Below are 21,520 nucleotides of genomic sequence, written 5' to 3'. Positions count from 1 at the left end.
CAGCTGATAAAATTGATGACCAAAGTGGAATCATAATCCCAAACGAAGTGTTGGAAAATGAAACAGAATTAGCCTTTACATCATCACTAAGCACAGTAGGTAAAAATAATACCTTACAAATCGCCGCAGTTAACATTACAGATCACCCAATAACAATAGCAAGCAAAGTTGAAGTTGCCAGATTCTCTATTATGACTGCTGAACAAGCTCAAAACTTAACTGCCATCGACCCTCAGTTGATTGCGCTTGCCAAACAGAAATCCTCAGAGAACACAATAGCCGAAATTAACCAATTGATACAAGAATTTTGCAGACAAGCGAAGAACCAGCCACAACGACCAAAACCTGAATATGAAAAACTTTGGTTTCCAACAACAGAAACCTGTAGCAATCCGGATCAGTTACCTCCCCTTCAAAAAGAAATCTTCGATCAAATTAGAAGACTACAACGTGCAGAAAAATTAAATCCAATCGAGTGTACTGAAGATAGAATCCAATTCCTAGAAAGATTTCCCTGGAAAAACACAGCATTAGATAAGGAACAGCGACAACAAATAGATCATTTTATTAGTTGAATACCATGATATATTCGCTAAACACCGGTTTGACGTCGGGTACAACACAGAACTAAAGATCAAACTAACGCCAGAACATGACTTGCCCGTTTACACTCAAGGTCCCCCAACGCCGATACATCTCCGCGACGAGCTGCACATTGAGTTGGTTCTCATGCACTATTACGGATTAATAACCACTCTATCACAATCTAAGTATAGCAGTCCACTCTTTACCCATAGAAAGGAATCGGGGAAGCTTCGACTTCTAATCGACCTGCGCCGAGTCAATCATTTGCTAAAAACGGACTATCTTAACGCAAATTTTCCAATTTCAAACATGCAAGACGCAACAAACCACTTTGCGGGCAAAACTCTGTTTACTAAACTGGATTGCTCTCAAGCTTATCCTTGTGTGCAAATGGCCGACGACCTTTCAGTTCAGTTACTCGCATTCAATTTTGCTTCTAGGACCTATGCATACAATTGCCTCGCTCAGGGTTTAGGCAAATCAGTGACTGACTACAGCTCCTTCATAAGACATTACTTGGATCCATGTTTGGCAGCAAATATATGCACCCAGTTCATGGATGATATAGGCTGTGCTGTAAGTCAATTTGAAGACCTAATACCAGCTCTGAAGAAAATTTTTGATTGTCTTAGGCGATCCGGTTTAAAGCTTTCGCCTGAAAAGTGCGAAATAGTAACTCAGTCAATGAAGTTCCTCGGAAACGTCATATCAGCAAAAGGCATCTCACCTGAGTCGGAAAAAATAACTAAATTTCTGAACAAAATCAAAATGCCGCAACCAACTAAACAAGAAGGTTGATAGGCTTCATCCAATTCTTCAAAAATTTTATCCCCAATCTCGGTGAGAAGCTTATACCATTTTACCAGTTACTGCGAAAAGATGCAAAGATCCAACCTACGGAAAAACATTATGAAAACCTCGAAATATTAAAAAAAGATCTTCTGGAGGCGACAAAAATGACGCTACGATTGCCAAAACCAGGCTTACAATATGTGCTGCTGTGCGACGCTAGTTATTACGAAGCAGGTTTTGTTTTAATGGTTGAAGATTATGTGGATGAAGCGAAATCAGGAACTAAGAAAACCTTTGCACCTGTAGCATTTGGTTCAAGACTTTTCAATACAGCCCAATTAAAGTTCTGTATATATTATCAAGAATTTCTAGCCCTTTATTATGCCTTGGACCACTTTGCTCATTTTCTATGGTGTTCCAGTCATCCTATAGTTGTGCTAACAGACAACAAAAGTCTTACACAGTTCTTCCAATCAAAAACAATACCCCCAACACTGTGGAATTTTCTCGATAGAGTACTCTCGTTTAATCTGGTAATCGCACACATACCGGGAAGAGCCAACTATGCAGCAGATTTCTTATCCAGAATGCAAACGGACCGGTCGGCAAAAATGTCGCTGAAAATGAGTGACAAAATCCCAATTAAAGAACTACACATTGACACGTCAGCCCAAATTCCAGATGCAACGCTGAACTCATTAGATTCAGAGGGCGCGTCTTTAGATTCAACTGATAAACGTTTTATTGAACAACTTAAAGCATGCGGACTTTACAACCAATCTGTGCAGCTTAATAGCCCATCAGAAACTGAAATTAAAGGACTAACACAAATCAGAAAACCTGAAATCAATCAAATGCAGTATGCAAATCCATTGGACGTACTTAACGATATTAATGACAGAGGTAAAATACTAGGTCTCCGGGCAGAACAAGAGAAGGATGAAGATATCAGAAAAATAATCAGATGGAAACAGACTAATGCTAATCCAGACCTAACATACGAATGCAAGGCGATTCGAAAATATTGTAAACAACTTGAAAGGCTCACAGTTGAGAATGGCGTGCTCTACAGACTATTTTACGACGACACTGGACACATTCAATTTCAGCAATATTGCCTGCCAAAGCACCTGTGGAGAGAAGTTCTTTACAGACTCCATAATTCAAGAACAGCAGGACACGTAGGAATTTTAAAAGTCATTCGTGAGTTCCGTCAGAGGTTTTACTTCCCCGGCTTCTCAGAACACCTCATCGACTTTATAAAAAACTGATTAACATGTGTGCAATTAAAACAAGTCAATGAGAAGCAACTCAAGCCACCCCTGCAGCCAGTATCATCCTTGCAATTATTTCCAGGAGACATGCTCCAGATTGATTTAGTCGGAACATTTAACTCCCCTGTCTATAAATATGTCCTAAGTGGCATCGACGTGTTATCGAAATATTTATTCGCGGTGCCCCTGACAAATGGGAGCGCTGATACAGTTGCACGAGAATTGGTGAAGATTTTCTTTAATCACAGTTACTTGCCACGAACAATTGTAAGCGATTTGGGATCAACTTTTGTGTCAGAACTTATGCATGAGCTAACACAACTGTTGGACATCGAGTTGAAACATGCGTCATTAAAACATCCACAAACTATTGGAGTTGTCGAGAGATCACATGGACCACTCAAACGAATACTCAAAATCAACTCAAAGGAACCATGGAACGACTGGCATAAATACGTTCCACTTGCCACTTTTATACACAATACTTCTTATCATAATTCAATTGGATGTTGCCCAACAACACTTTTTCATAGCCGCGAACCAGTTAAACCAATTGATCTACGCTTTTCGAACAAAGCCACTGAGGCGGTAGAAGTAAACTCAGACTTTGTTACGGCGTTACAAGATGCAATGTTGAAAAAATTTTCTGAAAACAAATTAAATCTTTTGGAATCCTACCAACGGTACCGCAGCTATTACGATCAGTAGGCGTCAGCCCAACCACTTGAAGAACACTCCTTTTGTTTGTTGTTGAACCCAAAGCTCACATCTCAGAGGCAGTTTCAATCTAAATCAATACAGATGTGGCTACCACTTTGTCGAGTTGAAAAGAAATTAACTAACTCAAATTACATAATCAGAAAAGTAGGAACACATTTCACACAATGTGTACACCGAATCAGATTGAAGCCAGTGAAGCCCCTTACGGACACGAAAGACATTGAAAACATTGACCCTAAAAACTTCATACGAGACCCATCTCGCAAAGATGACAAAAGAGAGCCAGAATTGTTCGACGATTATTTGGCAGAAATGCTAACACAATAACCACAGCCAGCAACCACTGAGCAAAAACCAAGCAGAGCAAATGTAAGACTAGCCGTATCAGTTCACGGAGGAGCGATAGGACCCCCAATTATGCCTGCACCAGCAATACCAGAACCACCACCATTACCAGAACCTATTGTTATTCCTCCTGTACAAAGACAACCTCTTCCAGGACTACTAGTACCAAGCCCTCTAAGTAGCGATAACGAAAACAACGTGAGAGAATCGGCAAACCCCATTCCTGAAAAGGAAAGGAACGAGAACGTTTCATTAAGAAACCAAGATATAACACCAACAGCACCAATAAATCAAACAACCAAACCAAGATACCCGAAACGAGTTAATTTTGATAACACTATTCAGGCGCGCATCTTTACATCAAGACGCCGTGATAGCCCAGAACGTGCTAATGTGGCAGCCGATCGATCACCTCAGTACATGCAAAGCACATCATCTAGCCGTAACAAACAAAACAAGAGACAGAGTATTTTAGACTCCTGTAGACGGACAAAAATTTTAACTGTACCAACCAGAGAAACAAAACTTGACCAAGTCAGGTCGAGCATATTGAAATACCAAAAAAGACCATCAACTGCCGAGCAGGCCAACAATTCACTCTCAAATCAAGAAAATGCAGAATCGGGAGATCTGAACACACTTTTGCAAGAAGACTGACCAAAATATCTGCACATCTTTGATAATATCGCTAAATCTCAAATATCACTGGCACATTGCGTGTCGGCAGACTTCCGAATGGGAACGGGTCTTGGCAAAAAAGTGTCGATGCATTACCCTGCTATTCAACACATAGCAAAAAATCAGCCTAGATTACCAACAGGCTCAGTACTTACATATTATGATGGCATTGATAATAGATTTATTTTCAATTTAGTGACGAAAGCACGGTTTTAACACAAGCCAACGTACTACGCTCTGTCACAGGCACTCTACAGACTTAAATATTTGATTAAAAAGTACAATATTGAAAGTCTAATGCTGCCAAGACTGTTATGTGGCCTCGATAAACTAAATCCGCAAACCGTGTTTCATTTAATTCGAGAAGTTTTTGCAGATACCCAAATCACATTTTACCACCATTTCGACCTTCAGAGCAATCCGGAAATCCTCTGACAAAAGTCGCACCAATAAAACAGGTTCGGAACGAAGATTCTGATTCATTAACAATTTCAATATCCAAAAAAACAGTTTAACGGAAACAGAGTCATTAAATCTTAGTCAGCCTTTATGTCATAAGTCCCAACACTACCGAGCAGTAACAACTTACCCCCGTTAGAAGAAACCAAGGACCCTAGATGATTACACATAATCGTGAGGCAGACCGGTGAACTTATTGCCCTTTTATCACAAAAAACGCCAAGAAACCGATTTGAGCCAATAGCCCGACCTTACACTTCACTAAAAGCCATGTAATGACCAAAAAATCAACTTTTGGACCACAATTTGTCACTGCCATCTCCAATTTACAACTTATAGCAAGTCCCTAATCAATTATTTTTGCCAAAAGAGCCATAGTACAGTCATGGTAACAGCCCAACATCGACCGAGATTTCTCGCCAGAAAACGCCAAATTTTGGTCGTTTTGCGAAGTTTTCTCAAATTCCTGGCCCCTTGATAATAAATTAACTAAACCACGATGAAGTCTAACATCTTACCTCTCAGATGAACAGCCATCCAATACAGTTTAAAAGCTAAGGAGATAAACATACAACTTTCGTGGTCATGTTGATAAAAGTTGTATGAGAATTAATTTCAACAAAATCCACCATCTTCAAAACCAGGCACCAAATTATCCCAAAAACAGTACCCAGATGACCAGTGATATGTGGGGACGTGCTGCCACAAAGCAAGCAGGTCACTCAAGTTAATGTCAAATGGTGCTCTTTTATAACAATTATACAAAAAACGGAAAAATCCACTTCTGAAGAAAAAAGGCAAAATTAGCCTAAAGAGAAAAAATTTCACTGTACAAAAAGCATCAACAAACACGATAAGCTTGCTGTAACTGTAATACATTAGATAAAAATCTGACAACAAGCCTCTACTAGGCTGAGAATGGCAGTAAAACGATAGATCCACAAAACGCAAAACCATGAAATGAGGATAAATTTTAATAACGAATCACAAGTTACGCATCAAGGAGTGCTCCAAACCCCGTCAAAATTTGTGCAGAGTATCACCCAAACATGCTCTTCATGACATAAGAACCAAGAAATTGAAAAAAAAATTATACAACATCAACTTTTGATTTCCGGACTACCACTCATCATAGACTGAAAAACACGAATTTCGGGAAAAATGCAATTTCTCCAAAACTAGATGGAAATTGGAAAATCCTTCATGCTTAAATGTTCATACGATACCCACGAACATATATATTCAAGAATTTTTGCTCTACGATGCTCCAATGTCTTGGGCCATAAATTCAAAGTTTCAGAAGTAAAACCCATAAGTGAGATTTTAATGACGAAAATTTCAGAGCAACTTGGACCTATAGAACTAAGCTAACTATTACAGTACGTGTACAGTTGCTCATAGGCTTTATTTTTGTACGCTCAGTTTAACTTAATTCTCTAAAGTAGCCAAACAAACAACAAAAGTTCAAACCTTTTTAATTGCTGTCTAAGAGGCATCATCCGAATCATCCCTAACTGCCGTTGATGTAGACGCCTCAGCAGGTTTATACCGCTTTCTCATACTCTCCAAACGAGCTGAAACAAAGAACTACAATGAGAATGCTTGCCTTTATCAAGAGAAGGCAAAAAACCGAACACAAGTTTCACAAATCGAAGAAAAATTTTGACAAAAAATTGCACATAAAAACGCAATACTCACATTGTTTCTTCTGTTCTTTCTTTTGAAGGGACATCTGGACACGCGGAAGATGGCTCCAGGGTTTTTTCTTCCCCCGCTTGGGCTCCCATTTCTTAATTGCTCCAGTTACCGCCTTCTCTCGCCTCAATGCTGCCCCACAATCGCCGGGAATTTGAGGAAGAAGCACATCCTGTTCTTCAGAAGCCAAAGTACGGAAAAGTCGCTGCTCATTAGTCCCAACACCAAACGCATATCTGCTACTAACAGTTGCCAAACGTTGTGAATCCGAAGTACAGGCAGCCTCCCATCCAACGACAAAAGAGGGTCCTTCAATCGTCAGAACAACGTGTCCAACTAAAGCAGGCTGAACAAAAAGACTATCTTTCTTCGTCAGACAGAAGTACATCCGATCTCTCCACTCGATAGGAGGCCCCTTTACAGCCATATCAACAAAACTGCTAGCGGATTTCAAAGACCTCAAAAGCCAATCAGTTGGTTGCCCTCTTTCCGCATATATGAAAATTTTCTCTCCAAACATCGTTACAGCAACTGAATCATCACCACATGACTCTATATGACCTTCAGTAAACCATCTCCCCCTTCCAAAAATTCCAGCTACAGCACTTTCTTCAAACTCGGAGGGCAGTGAGAACTGACATAAGTTGTCAACATGAAATGACCACGCTTTACTTTGCTTGAATTTTACATCGTCGTGCTCGATTTCGCGGATATTTCCTTTAATTTTCCGGCCATTATTGAAACTCGTTCTTGCTTTTTCGACTTCATCAGCGCTCTTGCAGATCTTCAACATTTTCAGAAACTCCTTATCGATCGTGAACAACTCTTGATTCTGAATCTCGATAGGCGACTTAAACCACTCACCACACTGGCTAACAATACTTTCATTATCCTTCCGCACTTCATCGACAACATCCTTCCAAGTCTTCAAACCTTTTCCGTCAACACTGTACAATCGCTTCCATCCAGCCGATACCCAACTATCTTCATTTGCAAACTGTTTGCTAAAGGCGGTTAAACGCATAGAACAAGACATCTGAGATAAATTATATAGACACGTTGTCTGTAAAATTCCAATTTCATATAACAGACTAGCAAAGCTTATTGCAAAACAATTATGCAGAGTAACACGAACCGAACAACAATTGAGACCACAAACTCGTTAAACAATAAACTGCCCCTATGTTAAAAATCAAATTGGGAAATTGAATAAATACAGCCGTTACAACGCAACAAACAGTCCAGAACAAAATGCGAACTACTAAAATTACCAAATAATGCTTTCAGTCAACATGCTCAAAATTATAACGTCAGTTACTAATTCTCTACAGTTACTACAGTTACTAATTCCTCAAAGTCTTCTGCTTCCTACAATCTGGCAAAATGGTCAGCTATGGCTCTATGCCAATCCCAACGAGGAAAGTGCTCAGCGACAACAAAAAAGCCTCTCCGAAATCGTGGACTGAACTTTACTAACAGCACTACACTCAAGATAACCATAAAGAGCGTCCCAATTATCGAAATGAAAACTTGAGATGAATCCTGATCATCGGGAACAGAAGCCTGCGGGTACTGCGGTGCAATGTTCTGGGACCAAATCCCGAGCGCCGGATAAAAAGTGCCATTCTTGGAGCAAGTTATTAGAAATGGACCCACAGTTAGATTGAAACACATGACCTCTGAAAACTCGATTTACATTTAATATGACGAACTCAACATGTTTGACAAACAGACAAACATTAACCAACACATTCATCAAACCATTAATTTTACTTGCTTAAATTACTTTTGATTGAAACAGTCAACAACAAACACAATGAGCGTCCATTTAATAATAATCCTGATCATATTTTACTTAATTCCGCCAAGCGCATGCTCACAAATTCCTGAATATTTATCCAGAGGAATTATTTTTAATGAGGAATCCAAAATTCTGCTAGCTGAAAAATTCATCAATGTGGAATTCCTTTTACCATTTCCCCAATACAACTTTACTTCCCGCAACGAAATCAAAGAAATGCTACAAGTATTAAAATCTATGTGGGAACACCCGTCTCTTATGTGCCCACTGAATTCATCGACTCAATTTAACTCATCAACAGGGAAATTCGATCTCGATTGGCTTTTTATAAAATTTGAGGAAGAAATCGAAAAAACAAAACAAGAAGTTGATCACATCCGAAGAGAAAGCGCAGCCTTCCTCGAGTCTCAAAAACCAACCAGAATTCGTAGAGGAGCCCCCGTAGCGGCTGCTGTAATGGCAGGCATCGGGCTCTTTGGCGGGGGAGTTCTATTAGGAGGAGGAGATTGCGGCATTACCGGATCTTTTGGAATGTGCCAGAACCACGGGCGCCAAAACGCCGAAAACATTGAACGCCTCAATCAGTACGCGTCTGCTTTAACAGACCATGTCCTACAAGTTGAAGGCCAGGCAAACGAAAATTTTTTCATGATCTCCAACGAACTTAGTGAAATACAAAAGGCGCAGATGGAAATGAATGAAAATCAAAATCGAAATTGGAAGATTATAGAAAAGCAATTCGATGTTTTTGAGCGGAATATTCATATCATGCGCAATTGCAACCAATTACTTTTCTCACACCAACAATTAAATTTTAATTTTGATACTGTGGCCTCACTTCTTAATGTTCTTTATGCAGATGCCAAAAGCTATCGCTCGGCATTATACGCTTATCGAATAAACCTTTTGAATTCCATACCCATATTGCTAAATAAAAGACTACCAATGTCACTAGTACCCCGGAACTCATTACTTGTAGTGATACTTGACTCAGTATACGAAAGCCAAAAAGATGCTGCAGATCGTCTAACTTTGGCTATTCCTATGACTGATCTGTTATCATATTATGATGCACAACTTTTACGTGAAGTTTCCACTGTAAACGAAGGCTTACTTATATTATTAGCCATACCACTTGCCTCTAGCCAAACCACATTTAACGTGTACCACGCCCAATTAGTGCCCATGACTCAAATAGAACCTTCAGAAGCTCTACAATGGGTCACTGAAGGCCCATACTTAGCTATATCTGAAGACTCTATGGAAACGACAGTGCTTACCAAGGATCAATATGATAACTGTCTAGGATCAGCTCGCTACAAAATTTGTCACCAAACCATAACTACACATCTCGGTCAATCCTCATGCTTGGCAACACTATATTTTCATAGCCCGACAACAGCACTCACAGTATGTGACATGAAACGACTAATGTTACCTACACCAGAAAAAGCAACCAACTTAGGCTATGGCATCTGGCTCATAACATCTGCATCTAAATTATTTTCTCTGAGAGAATATCGCATCAACAGTGACACTATTCCTCAAAACAGAGAACATAATCGATGTCATGTATGTATCATAACTCTTGAATGCGGAACTCAACTTATAAGTAAACACATAAAGATCCAACCAGATCTCCAAAATTGCAGTTCTCTGCCTGCAGCTACCATTGTAGTTCGCTTAGCAGACCCACTCAAACAATTGATTTCATCGCTACCCGATATAACAGAATTACCCTACTTCGAAGCAGCAACTGACGCTAGCCTTGTGCTCATCAAGCGAATTAAAGAAAAACTAACAAAAAACACTATTACAGTGGATGAAAGTAACCTTGACCAACTGGCAGCACCAATTGTACATGACATGACCCTCTTAAAACCTACGTTAATTAACAAATTACACGATTAAATGTACCCCTAAGGCTTTCGCTAACACTGACCCTAACGGTTTTCATCGGCAATTTGTTCCTCCATATACTAGCAATGTATTTATACCATCGTTTCAGCATCTTTAAACGCCTCACCCCTAGCTTTCTCAAATTTGGCTCAGAAAAAATTGCACTCAAACCAGTCGTATCTACTACAAAAGAAAATGCCGAACTAGCGAAGCAGAATATTGGAAAATGGCGCAATAAAATGGTACTCCTTACTGACAGTCAACTCAAACGAGTTGATAAATCATCCCTAAATTTAGCACAATCAACGCATCATCTTCCAACCGTGGACTCCACAATGCAGATAACGAGATCAGACTCAACAGCCAGTGACAAATCCCACCGAAGCGATTATAGGATCGAACCTTCGGAAACCCAAATGTAACCGTCCGAATGTATACCTCAATACTTCCAACTTTTCTTAAAATGCTTTTCATATATATATTCATATACATATAAATCCTATAGTGATCTGAAATCCAAATTATTAGGTGGCTCAAAAACAAATTTCATCATCCTATTGCAGTAATTTTCTCTCGAAAATTTTCTACGAATATTTTTACAAAGTCGGGTAGTGTAACGTCCCGTTTCTACCAAAAGAACATTTTGCTTTTAATAGCCTTAACCTTATATAGCTAATGACCATATTAAGAAGCTGTAACTATTCATCAACAGAGTTGTTTATTTAAATTCTATATATGATTTATATTTAAAGTAAAGAAATACATCCGCTTTAATTGTACACGGAATGAAAACTGTTTATGTTGTTGAATTTGGTGTAAACAAAGTTAATGTAAATATTTATACAGAGAAAACCTCGAACAGAGGAGAAGAAAATTAGTGACGATATTAACCAGTTGGTTTACTAATTTAACTTTCAACCCTGATCAGTTCTTTAAGCTTAAGCTGTCGACCATGCACACCGAAGACTAGCCGCAAAACGTCATTCCTGACTATTAACATTTAAGCTAGTTAATTGGTAAAAGAAAACTACTGTGATCACAAAATAGTTACTCCTAACAATTAACCCAATTGCAAATTATATACAAAATAAGTATATAACACTCGAAATGCCATTTGAAAATTTTGACTGCTAATTACTTTCTGCGAACATTATCGGGTTCTTAGTTTTGAAATTAAACAATTCTTTTACTTTGATTTTTGTTCTTTTTTTGTTGATTAATTTGAATATTTCTCAACTGTTTTGCTGACTTAGTAATTTGAATGTTTTTCTACTATTTTGCTGACTACTTAGCCCCGATGCATTTTTTGGCACATTCTTTTGTGTTATTGATTTTATTGGTTATTGAATTTATGGGTAGTTGAATTTATTGGTAGTTGAATCAACTACCATTTATTGGTAGTTGAATTATTGGCACTTGAAAATTAGAGGTACGTCATACCTGTAGACTCTGTTTAATGCAAAGGATGCAATTTTTTTGCAACAAAATTGTCTTGTCTCTTTCTAAGCAATTTGACAAAAGTTGAGAAATTTTAAAAATTTGACAGAATTATGTTCTCATTTCTCTCATTTTCTTCGGAAAAAGAGTTTCTGGTGAGCTGATTAAGGCTCGGCTGATTTTTTGTGTCGGTCAACTGTTTTTTTTTAAATGAGACAACGTTTTCGTTTTTATGTGTATTTGTACTACATGAAAAATGAATTGATTTTTTGTTTTTCGGGCAATTCTTTTTTGCTCTTTGAATTAAGACTGTTTTCTCTGAATTGATGTGTTCTGCAAGGAGATATTAGTTATTTGAAAAGCCAGTTCTTTCGATGGTTAAGACTTCGAGTCGTTTCCAGAATTCTTCCGGCTATGTTTTTAGTATCTGTTCACACATTTATTTGAAGTCAAATTGGAGTAGTGATTTTGGTCATGCCAAAACAGGAAAGAGAGCAAAAAAGCGACTGTTTGCGCCGCGTGAGTTTCACTTGATTTTTTTAGTCGAGTGAGAAAACGTGTTTAAACAAAAATCGATGATGATCGGATTTTTTTGAAATGGGTTTTTGCAATTCATGCATAGGTCCTTCCAGGCCTAAATTTTGGAAACAAATTTTTCTTTCTCGCTAGTAGTTTTTTTGTCTACATGTAGCGATTTCACTCTGATTTTTACTGTTTTTACAATTTTTTGATCGGATTTTTTTGAAATGTTTTTCCCAATCCATTCACGGTTCCTTATCGGTCTTGTTTTTTGTTTGAACCAGATTTCTATTTCTTGCTAGTGGTTTTTTGTTCACATGCGGCATTTTGACATAGATCTTCTGTTTTTTTAAAAAAATTTTCCCAGGTTTTCCCAATTCACTCATAGACCATTCTAGGTCTAGTTTTTTGTTTAGTCCATGAGAATTCTTTGAATTGTACGTCAGGTCGTGTCGTGATATTTTTTTTAATTCGATTTACTTTTTGATCACGTTCGTTTTACATCAGAAGTCACGATTTTAACGTTTGACTTACTTCACTCACTGTTTCGACTGAACAGAATTTAAATTCTTTCAAGCATTCAGTTACGCGATGTGTTGAATATTGTCAAAGTCAAAAGATCTAAAGAGACGGGATAAACCGATAAAGCCCGGCTAATAAGTCTTGAGAATTAGGTTGTCAAAGTTCATTAGTGTTTGCTAGCTGATGTTGTTTTTAGTTTAGAATCTGAATGAAGTATAGTTTTAGAATCCAACTGAAAAGGCATGCCAAATTAGAACACTTTTTGATACTGAAAAAAAAAGAAAAAAATTCTGTCAAGTTATCTCTTCCTTTTCTTTTTCTGTTTCTATCCCGATATGCATCAAGTGCGTCAACGGTGGCTATTTCCCGGCAATCTGCCGGCTATGTTTTGTTATATCTGTTTTGTGAGTTCATTAGTATAACAGAGTGAATGATTTTTCAAGTAAGCGCTTGAAAGTAATGTCGAGGGTCGGTTCCAAAGCCTTCCCGTGATGTTTTCTTCTTGGGATGTTTTGACACATTTTAATGGTTATTGAATTCAAATGTAATAACGCCGAAATGTCTACTGAAGTTTTGTGGTATGATTATTTTTCATCCCCCTCTCAAAGTACAGAGTGAAAAGAGTTTCTGAAAAGAATGGTGTCTCAATGGTGAATTTTTGTTTACGTCCGGCTATTTCACTTTGTTTTTTATGAAATTTTTATTGTTTAATATTCGCATCAGCTTCTCAGCCGGCTATTGTAGTGCTCCTATTAAATTTCAAAGTATTTGAATTGTATTGGGGCGCCGTCTTTTTTTTATGATCTTTTAACACATTTTCATGATTTTTGAAGTCAAATTGGAGTAGTGATTTTGGTCACGCCGAAACAGGAACTGGAGTAAAAAAGCGAGTGGTTTTGCGGCGTGATATTTTTTCGCTATAAATTTAAAGTAGAGTGAGAAAACGGAGTTTGAACAAAAATTCGCTTTCTCGCCAGTGGTTTTTGTTCACATGCAGCAATTTAACTTTGATTTTTACTGTTTTTTTCGAGTTTTTGGATCGAATTTTTTTCTGAATGGTTTTTCCAATCCATTCATAACTCATTCTAGGTCTAGTTAATAGCCGCCCTCATCTTCTCAGCCGGCTATTATTGCGCTCCTATTTTTTTTTACTTCGTCGAACTTTTTTTCGCTTTACCATTTTGCCGCTTTTTCGACATTTTGCTAACTAGTTTCTACATTTCTAGTCTTTTGTTTAGTTGATGAAAATTCTTTGAATTGTACGTCAGGAGTTGTCCTGCTATGTTGCTTTTTTTCGTCGTCCAGATTTTTGTTACGACCATATGACTTCACAATCACTTCAAATCTGCCTTTGCATTCGTTCATTGAATTTCAACTGAAATGCGTGCATGACGCCATTTTTCACTCTTATAGGAGCGATTTTTTTTGCGTTATTAATCATTTGGTCACGCGTGAAATTTCACTCTCAAAAAAAACTTCCCGACTCTGAATCTGACTTTTATTTACTTTTTTTCAAAAAGATTAGGTCATGTGAGTGCGTGTCACTCTTATTGAAGATTATTTGAAAGCAGCTGCTAGAAGCAGAAATAAATTAAACAGATTCATTATCAAAATATATTATCTCCGCATTTAATAAATAGAATATTTTTTGGTCTGTTTCTTCTTTAACAATGAATCTGCTAGCAATGTTTGCGATGCTGCTCTTGTATAAACCAGGATGCCTATCTTTACTTTCGAGTTAATTTGCAAATTTTACATTTCTCTGTTTCCGAGGCTAAATAATTTTGGATAGTCTTCTACAGCGACAAATTTGTAAAATTTATTAATTTGTTTTCTAGCCTATTGGCTCGGTGCGTTATTTATTCATGTTGGCAAGTTGTTATGATAAACTGGCTCCATCTTGTCCGAAGTTATCATATGAGTTAACGATTGAGCTCTCCTCGAAATGTCTTCTCATGTAGAATTCCTCATATTTACTGTCATACGCTGAGAGTTCGTGAAATCAGCGGTATTGGTGGGATCAGGATTTGTGTTTCTTAGTGATTCTAGAATGGTACCGTGCAAGAACTTTTTGCTTTGAAAAATATAATACAGTAGTCAATCAAAGATTACACAGAAGTTCATGTGCTGTGTTACACGAGAAATTTTGTCAGTGAGGTTTCTATGTTCAACATTCTTAACAGTTTTGTGTCAGTAATATTTCTTTAAAATTAAGATTCTTTGCACAATTAAGATTCTTGAATCACTTGGGTTATCTCCCTTTGGTGAATGGTAAGATTTCTGGGCTAATGATGATGGCTTTGTACAACAAAGAACTTTGTGGTGCTCATCAAATGTGATATTGTTTCAGGTGTTCTGGGCTTACATGCGATCGTCGGGTCCTACAGACGCTGCGCTCAAAGCATCAGCGTCTAAGTATCCGTGGGTAAGCTTTGTTTCTATGATTTTGGTTTCGGAGCCAAAAAATTGCCGTCAGGAAACGCTGACTTTTCGAAAGCAAACTTTTTTTCACGAAGCGTGTCATAGCCTTGGTGTCTGACATTATAACAGATCACATTGGTTGCTAAGTAACACGTTGTTATTCTCCCAGTGTCTCGTCAAAAAGAACATCGTTAGAAAACAGTCGCGTTCTTATGAACTGAATTGAAAATTTTTACATTGCTTTTGTAAAAGCGCGGCCAAAATTGCGTTCGTAACCGAGATCTCTTCAATTTCAGATCGAAACATACGTAATATTCTTACTGATTTCCAGGAAAAACTTACCGAAAAAGACAACCAAATTGTTTTCGAACCGAATTGTTTTTCCACCAAATTGTTTTCCTGACTAACAAAGTTACTGATCAAGAATCTAGAGTTATTTATTGAAAGCGGTATAGTTTCTGAGATTCAATTATAATAAATAAACCCCTATACAGCCCTGACTCTATAATTTTTGACCAAATTTAGTTTTTTATAGCTGCGAAGCTGTAAGCTGAGCGAAGCTATATTGCGGTGCTCTTGGTTTTTTTTACGACTCGAAGAGGAGTATTGGTTTTCTTAAGGTTTTTTTTTTTACCGGAAGTACTATTCGTTCAGACGCTGTTTTGACCTAAAAGCGAAAGTGAGAAAAATTGCCGTGTGAACTAATTTTTTCTGAGCGAGAGAAGTTTTTTGATCATGCGCTGCGTTTAGTGAATGACTTTTTGACTTTTAAAAGTAGTTTTTGACTGAATGGCACATATAGATAACCGTTTTTAGCCGTTTTTTTGTCTAAGTGGACCATTTTTTTGCTTGTAATTTGGTTTTTTGTAGAAATGATTTTTATTCGATGCTATATTGAAATGTAAACCTTGGAAATTAATAGCACAGTGTTTTGCAGAGCCTGAAAACGCGTTTCAAGTTCAAAATTGGCATAAATTTCTTGATTTTTTAATTAATTTTTGGCTTTTTTCCTATTATTTTCTTCATTTTTTGGATCTTTTAGCCGTCTTTTTGTCAAAAATCAGTCAATATGACAACTTCCCGTTGACAATTCATATACTCGATGCATCTTTTTACCTCGATGTAATTTTGTTTTATTATAAAATTGTACATATGCTAATCCGATTTTGGTAGTTTTTTTCCTTTTTCTCAGATTTTTGTCTGTATTTTGGTTTTAATTACTAGAAATTTTCTTTTTGTGCAACATGAGGGGCTTTAATTTCGTTTCAATAAAAACGTCAATAATTTTTTAGCGTTAAATTTTTTAAAATTAGTTAAATTTTTTTTATAAATGCAGTCCTAAAAATTTTTTGACCTTTTTGCAAAATGTTTCGATATTTCGTATGTTTGATTTCTGCTTTTTCTTTTTTTGATCTGTTCAGGAGGATAGATTTTTGTCTCGGATGTTTCGTTGTTTTTTTTATGTCTTGAATGCTGAAAAAGTGAAATGGTGTTAGTTTTTCTTGTTTTTTTAAATTTGATTTTTAAACTTTCAAAATTTTTAAACTTTGATTTGAACATTCAAAAATCAAGAATTAGTCTTTGTTACGGTGTTCCTTACATTGTGCCCATATTGTTCACATTCTAGCTTGTATCATTCTAGTTTTGTCCTGGCACCTACGTTTATACTGGTTTTATTTTTTTTTTAATTATTAACAAATTGAATGATTTCGGCTTTTTCTTAGATTTTCGTCATTTCTTTGGGTTGCAATTGATTTCATTCAACATAAGGCAGTACTAAGAGTTTACTAGAAAGCCTTTTCCAGAAAAGCTTTTAATTACTTTTTATTGTAATTTTTTCCGACCTTGGTTTTGTTCTTAAACATTTTTTTGCCTTTAAATATTACTCGGTTGCTTTTCTATGATTATTATAATTTTTGAATTAGTTTGAAATGATGTTGTCTAGCATATATACAAGAAGAAAAAAGTATATGTTGTTTTTGTCTTAATTGCGGTGATGAGAAATCTAACTGTAGTAGTTTTCTGATTCTTAACTTTGAGCATTATTTTTTGAAAAATTTAATTTAGTTTCTAAGTTATTATTATCTGCCGTTTGCTTTAGCGATCTTTTTGAGATTAGAATCCTGAATTATTTGAGGGCAGTTGATAGCCCTGTCAGCTTTTTGAGACTATCAGTGTTTTGACTATCCTAATTATTTTGCACTTATCCTTACCAAACGTTTTCAATAATAAATATTTTTGCGGCATTTTGTTTCTCTTGGTGACAGTGGTTTAAATTTCACCAATTTTTAGATCAGACCGGGGGGGGGGGGGGGGGGGTAATGAGTTTATGGTTTATTAAAAAAGGTAATGGTTTCAGCTGCAATTAGGGTTTTGTCAAGTTTTAACGCTTCGAGTCGCTTCCGGAATTCTTCCGGCTATGTTTTTTGTTTCGTCGTCTGACGCTCTTTTCTCGTTTTACATTTGTTCACACAGCAAAGCTGAAAAAGTCAAATTTTCTGAATGACTTCTTCCTCTCACTAACGGCATTTGCGCGCGTGACGTCATTTCTCACTCGCTTTAGCAAAAGTTTTTAGGTTATTTGCGTGATTAGATTTTGATCACACGTGACTTACCTCACTCAATAAAATGACTTTTGCACTTTAAAACTTAAGTTTAAATTGATTTTGTTTAAGGTCAAAGGAACTCATTTGTGCAGTAAAGGTCCCTAATAAGAGGCTTCTGCGGAATGAATTTTAACAAGCTTTATTAATTTATCGCTGATTGTTTTTTACCTAGTTTTTTGAGCGGCGTCAATTTTTCAATTTGGATCTTTATCTGTTTCTATCTCTATTATATGGCACGCAGGTCTATTCTTTCGCAGCTATTCCGGCAGTCTGCCGGCTATATTGTTTAAAAAATGTTTAAATTATTCGTTGACCCGGACGCAATTATAGCTTGTCATCCTTGTGTAACTGGAGGTTTAATGACTTGCAGAAATTGTCAAGTTGATTTATCACAACACAATTGTTTTTTATTGCTCTCAAACGAAGTTTGTAGCAATTATATTAGTCCTGCCGGTTTTTTCGCTTGAACGATTATTTTTCGTCTGACTCTTTTGACTTTTCGTCCTCAAAAACGGAATAAACAGGTAGCGCGCAGCGGGCCTTGAGTGCTCTTAGAGCCTTTCAGCTCTGTTTCAGCTCTTAACTGTTTTGGAGACTTATACGGTGTGAAGTTATATAGTGTGAAAGGCGGTTATTAGAGGTTGAAGACCCCTCCACTGTTGAGCCCCCCCATACTGCCTCTACGTTTTAATAATAAGTTACTGCATAGTTTCTAGTGGTAATGGAATGGTTTCAACATTTTAACATCACGAATTTTAGCATTTTTTGACAAAACGTGCAATTTCAAATTTTGTGAAAATTATTTTGCCTTATTCTGTCCTTTCCAGACCCAGGGGCAAAAAAACCTCCTAAAAGGTTTGATATTAAGTTACTAACAATTTTTTATTGGCCATGGATAGTTTATCAACTTTTAATGACACAAATTTTAGCATTTTTTTTAAAATAAAACTTGCCTTTTTAGTTTTTTTGAGAATTTTTGTTGGGTTGTTTTAGGTGTTTTTGGCCTCAGGAGCCAAGGAACCTCCTTTAGGGTTGAAAAATAGGTTACTGTATAGTTTTTGTTGATGTAATGGAATGTCTTGCAAGATTTTAACATCATAAATTTCAGCATTTTTTTGACAATTTTTTGCAATTTGTTTCACTTTTTTTTACATTAATGGTCATTATTCATTTTTTGAGCCTCAAGGGTCAGACAACCTCCGTTAGGGTTTTATAATAAGTTACTGGTTAATTTTTGTTGGTCATGGATTAATTTTCAACATTTTAATATCAAGTTTAAGCAATTTTTTCAAGATAAAATATGCAATTTTTTGGAAATTTTTGTCATTTTTTAGGTTTCTCTAGCCTCAAGAGCCACGGAACTTCCTCTGGGGTTTGATAATTTGTTACTGTATATTTTTTAGATGTAATGGAATGTTTTTCAAGATTTCATTATCACGAATCTAAGCATTCTAAACATATTTGCAATTTTTTTATGTCCTCGAAATTTTTCCGGCACCAGGGGCCATGCGACCTTCTCCAAGGTTTGATTATGGGCTGCTGCATAGTTTCTAGAGTTAATGGAATGGTAACGAATATTTTTATGTCTCCAGCTATAGTATTTTTGGATGAAATTTAAAATTTCATTGTTTCGGAAAGTTTTTATGTTCCAAGGGTATGGAGCTTTCTGAGCCAGTGAAACTATTTTAGGCTTGAAACAGGGTCACGACTTTTACTCGCAAACGAAACTTTTAATGTCTTTGGAGATGGGTTACTTGACAGAACTTCCGAGATAAAAAAAAGGGTTGTGAACTTTTTTTTACTGGGAAGTTGAAAACGTTTGTTTTTTTTTGCTTTTTTCAGTTTCTATATGGTTTATTTACTAACAAGACTAGAAAATTAAAGTTGCAGAGTCCAATCCCATCATGGAAAATATTTTTATCTCTTTCTCTCTCTGTCGGTTAGGATTTTTTCCTTCCTTTTTCTCGTTCACGTTTTATCTTTCTTTTTCTCTCTCTCTCTCTCTCTCTCTCTTTGTTGATGCCGTACTTCAGCTGCTGTTTTGGCGTAATGTCATCATCTCTAATCCTCCTTAACTATGAGTTATAGTAGAATGTTTTTCATAAATGATTTAACAGGCACTTTTACGAATTTATTTTTAATTGCTCTCAAAAGCAATTTGTAGCAAATGTATAAATCCTGTTCGTCTCTTTAATGCAATTTTTCGCCTGGCAGGTTTTTCTTCTGACCCATTTGACTTTTGTCTTCAGAAACGGGATAAAGAGGTAGCGCCCAGTTTGCATAAAATTCTCTTAGAGCCGTTCAGCCCATTATTCTTCAAGTATGCGATCAACAGAAACTGTTCTGGAGACTTATACTTATGGTGTAAAGGGTGGTTCTTAGAATTGAATCCACACCCCACCCACCCGCCGCCCACACGTAAGTTCCCAATCCACTTTTGCACCCCCGCTGCGGTGCACTTACTACACTCACCTTACGCCCCTTCAATTTTCCTAAAGCTAGCCTCACTAAACCATGGCTAGCTACTGACGAAGCCAACCGCTCGCCGGTAGTTTGAGAGCGATTCGCCCGACGTTAGTTGGTTATGTTATATAATCGTCGGCCAATGCTTCAATTTTAGAAACCTCTTTTGTTGTAAACCTGAATATATTAAAGAGCGCCTCACGCAAGTTGATTCGGAACTTCAGAAGCGTGGTAGTCACAGACCTCAACTGCAGAAGTAAAAGGATTCAAAGAACAGTTAATGGGCGTTTGACACAACATGTTGAAAATATTAAAGCTGTTCCCGAGCATTATATCCTTAATCCTGCGCAATTAATAATTCTAGTATACAACTTAACCAACTCAACAACCCGAAAGCGTCTAATGCCAGATTAGTGGCGAAATAAGCGACCCTGAGATGAAATTGATTTTGATAATTGTGATGAAGTTTATCACATGAGTAACACGTTAGGGTAAAAACTTATTGGCGGCAGCACTGCGTCCAATGGGTGATTGAGCACTCATTGAAAATACGCGGCTGCGAAAACTAGACGCAGTTTAGCTTTTTTGCTGTATTTTACTTTTGACATTTGTACATCAATTATTTGGACAATCATCTATTAATTGGAAATGGAAAAACCATTAAGTTTTCTTTTGTTTATAAACGTGCAATCCTTAAGATCCCATCATAACCGTCTCTAAGCACAAATTTGATCGTTGGACAGTAAGCCAGCTGTAATTGCGTTATCAGAAACCTGGCTCACTGATAACGTTCCTGTAGATGTATATTCTATACAGGGCGCCAAGCACTTAGTTTTAAGAACATTAAAGCATACTTTGAAAAGTATGAAGCTCTGTTGTCCAAAATCAATGCAATGAAAGATGAAACTTTTTTGTTTTGATTGTAACATAGATATCTCCGACAGGCTTTATCAGCAATTCAACAACATGATAATCTCATTTCGAATTACAAAACGCCAAACCGATTAGAGAAACCTAGTTGTTAAGCAATTATATTGATCGTGTTTTATCAAAAAGATGGTTTAATATTGTTACCCTAAACTGGACTTTTTGTTTTCAATACGCTCTGCTTATTGAGTTATTTTCGACCGTTGTATCCTCTCAAACTGATAAATCTTTTCAGCCGCATTTTTATTTCAAAAAGGAGCAAAAGCCTATTTTTCTATCTTTTACATATTTTAGACAAAATGTATGGAAACTATTGTGAAAGCTCTTGGTGGAAATTAATTTCAATTTCTTTTACAAGTTTTTGATATAAACTGTTC

General features: G+C 36.8%; 1 protein-coding gene across 2 annotated transcripts in view; it reads left to right on the top strand.

Annotated features, from left to right (window-relative positions):
- The window catches only part of LOC142345669 (uncharacterized), a 710,383-nt gene that overhangs the window by 629,901 nt on the left and 58,962 nt on the right, over positions 1 to 21,520 (top strand). For both annotated transcript variants that reach the window (XM_075397884.1, XM_075397883.1), the window contains one exon: positions 15,077 to 15,151. In XM_075397884.1, the coding sequence (XP_075253999.1) occupies positions 15,077 to 15,151 (75 nt within the window). The remainder of the gene's footprint in view (positions 1 to 15,076; positions 15,152 to 21,520) is intronic.

Source organism: Convolutriloba macropyga, chromosome 9 (genome assembly GCF_964194025.1).
Source record: "Convolutriloba macropyga chromosome 9, txConMacr16.3, whole genome shotgun sequence".
In the NCBI taxonomy this organism is placed as follows: Eukaryota; Metazoa; Xenacoelomorpha; order Acoela; family Convolutidae; genus Convolutriloba; species Convolutriloba macropyga.
The sequence above is the reverse complement of the archived record's forward strand: the minus strand, read 5'-3'. Positions and strand labels throughout refer to the sequence as shown.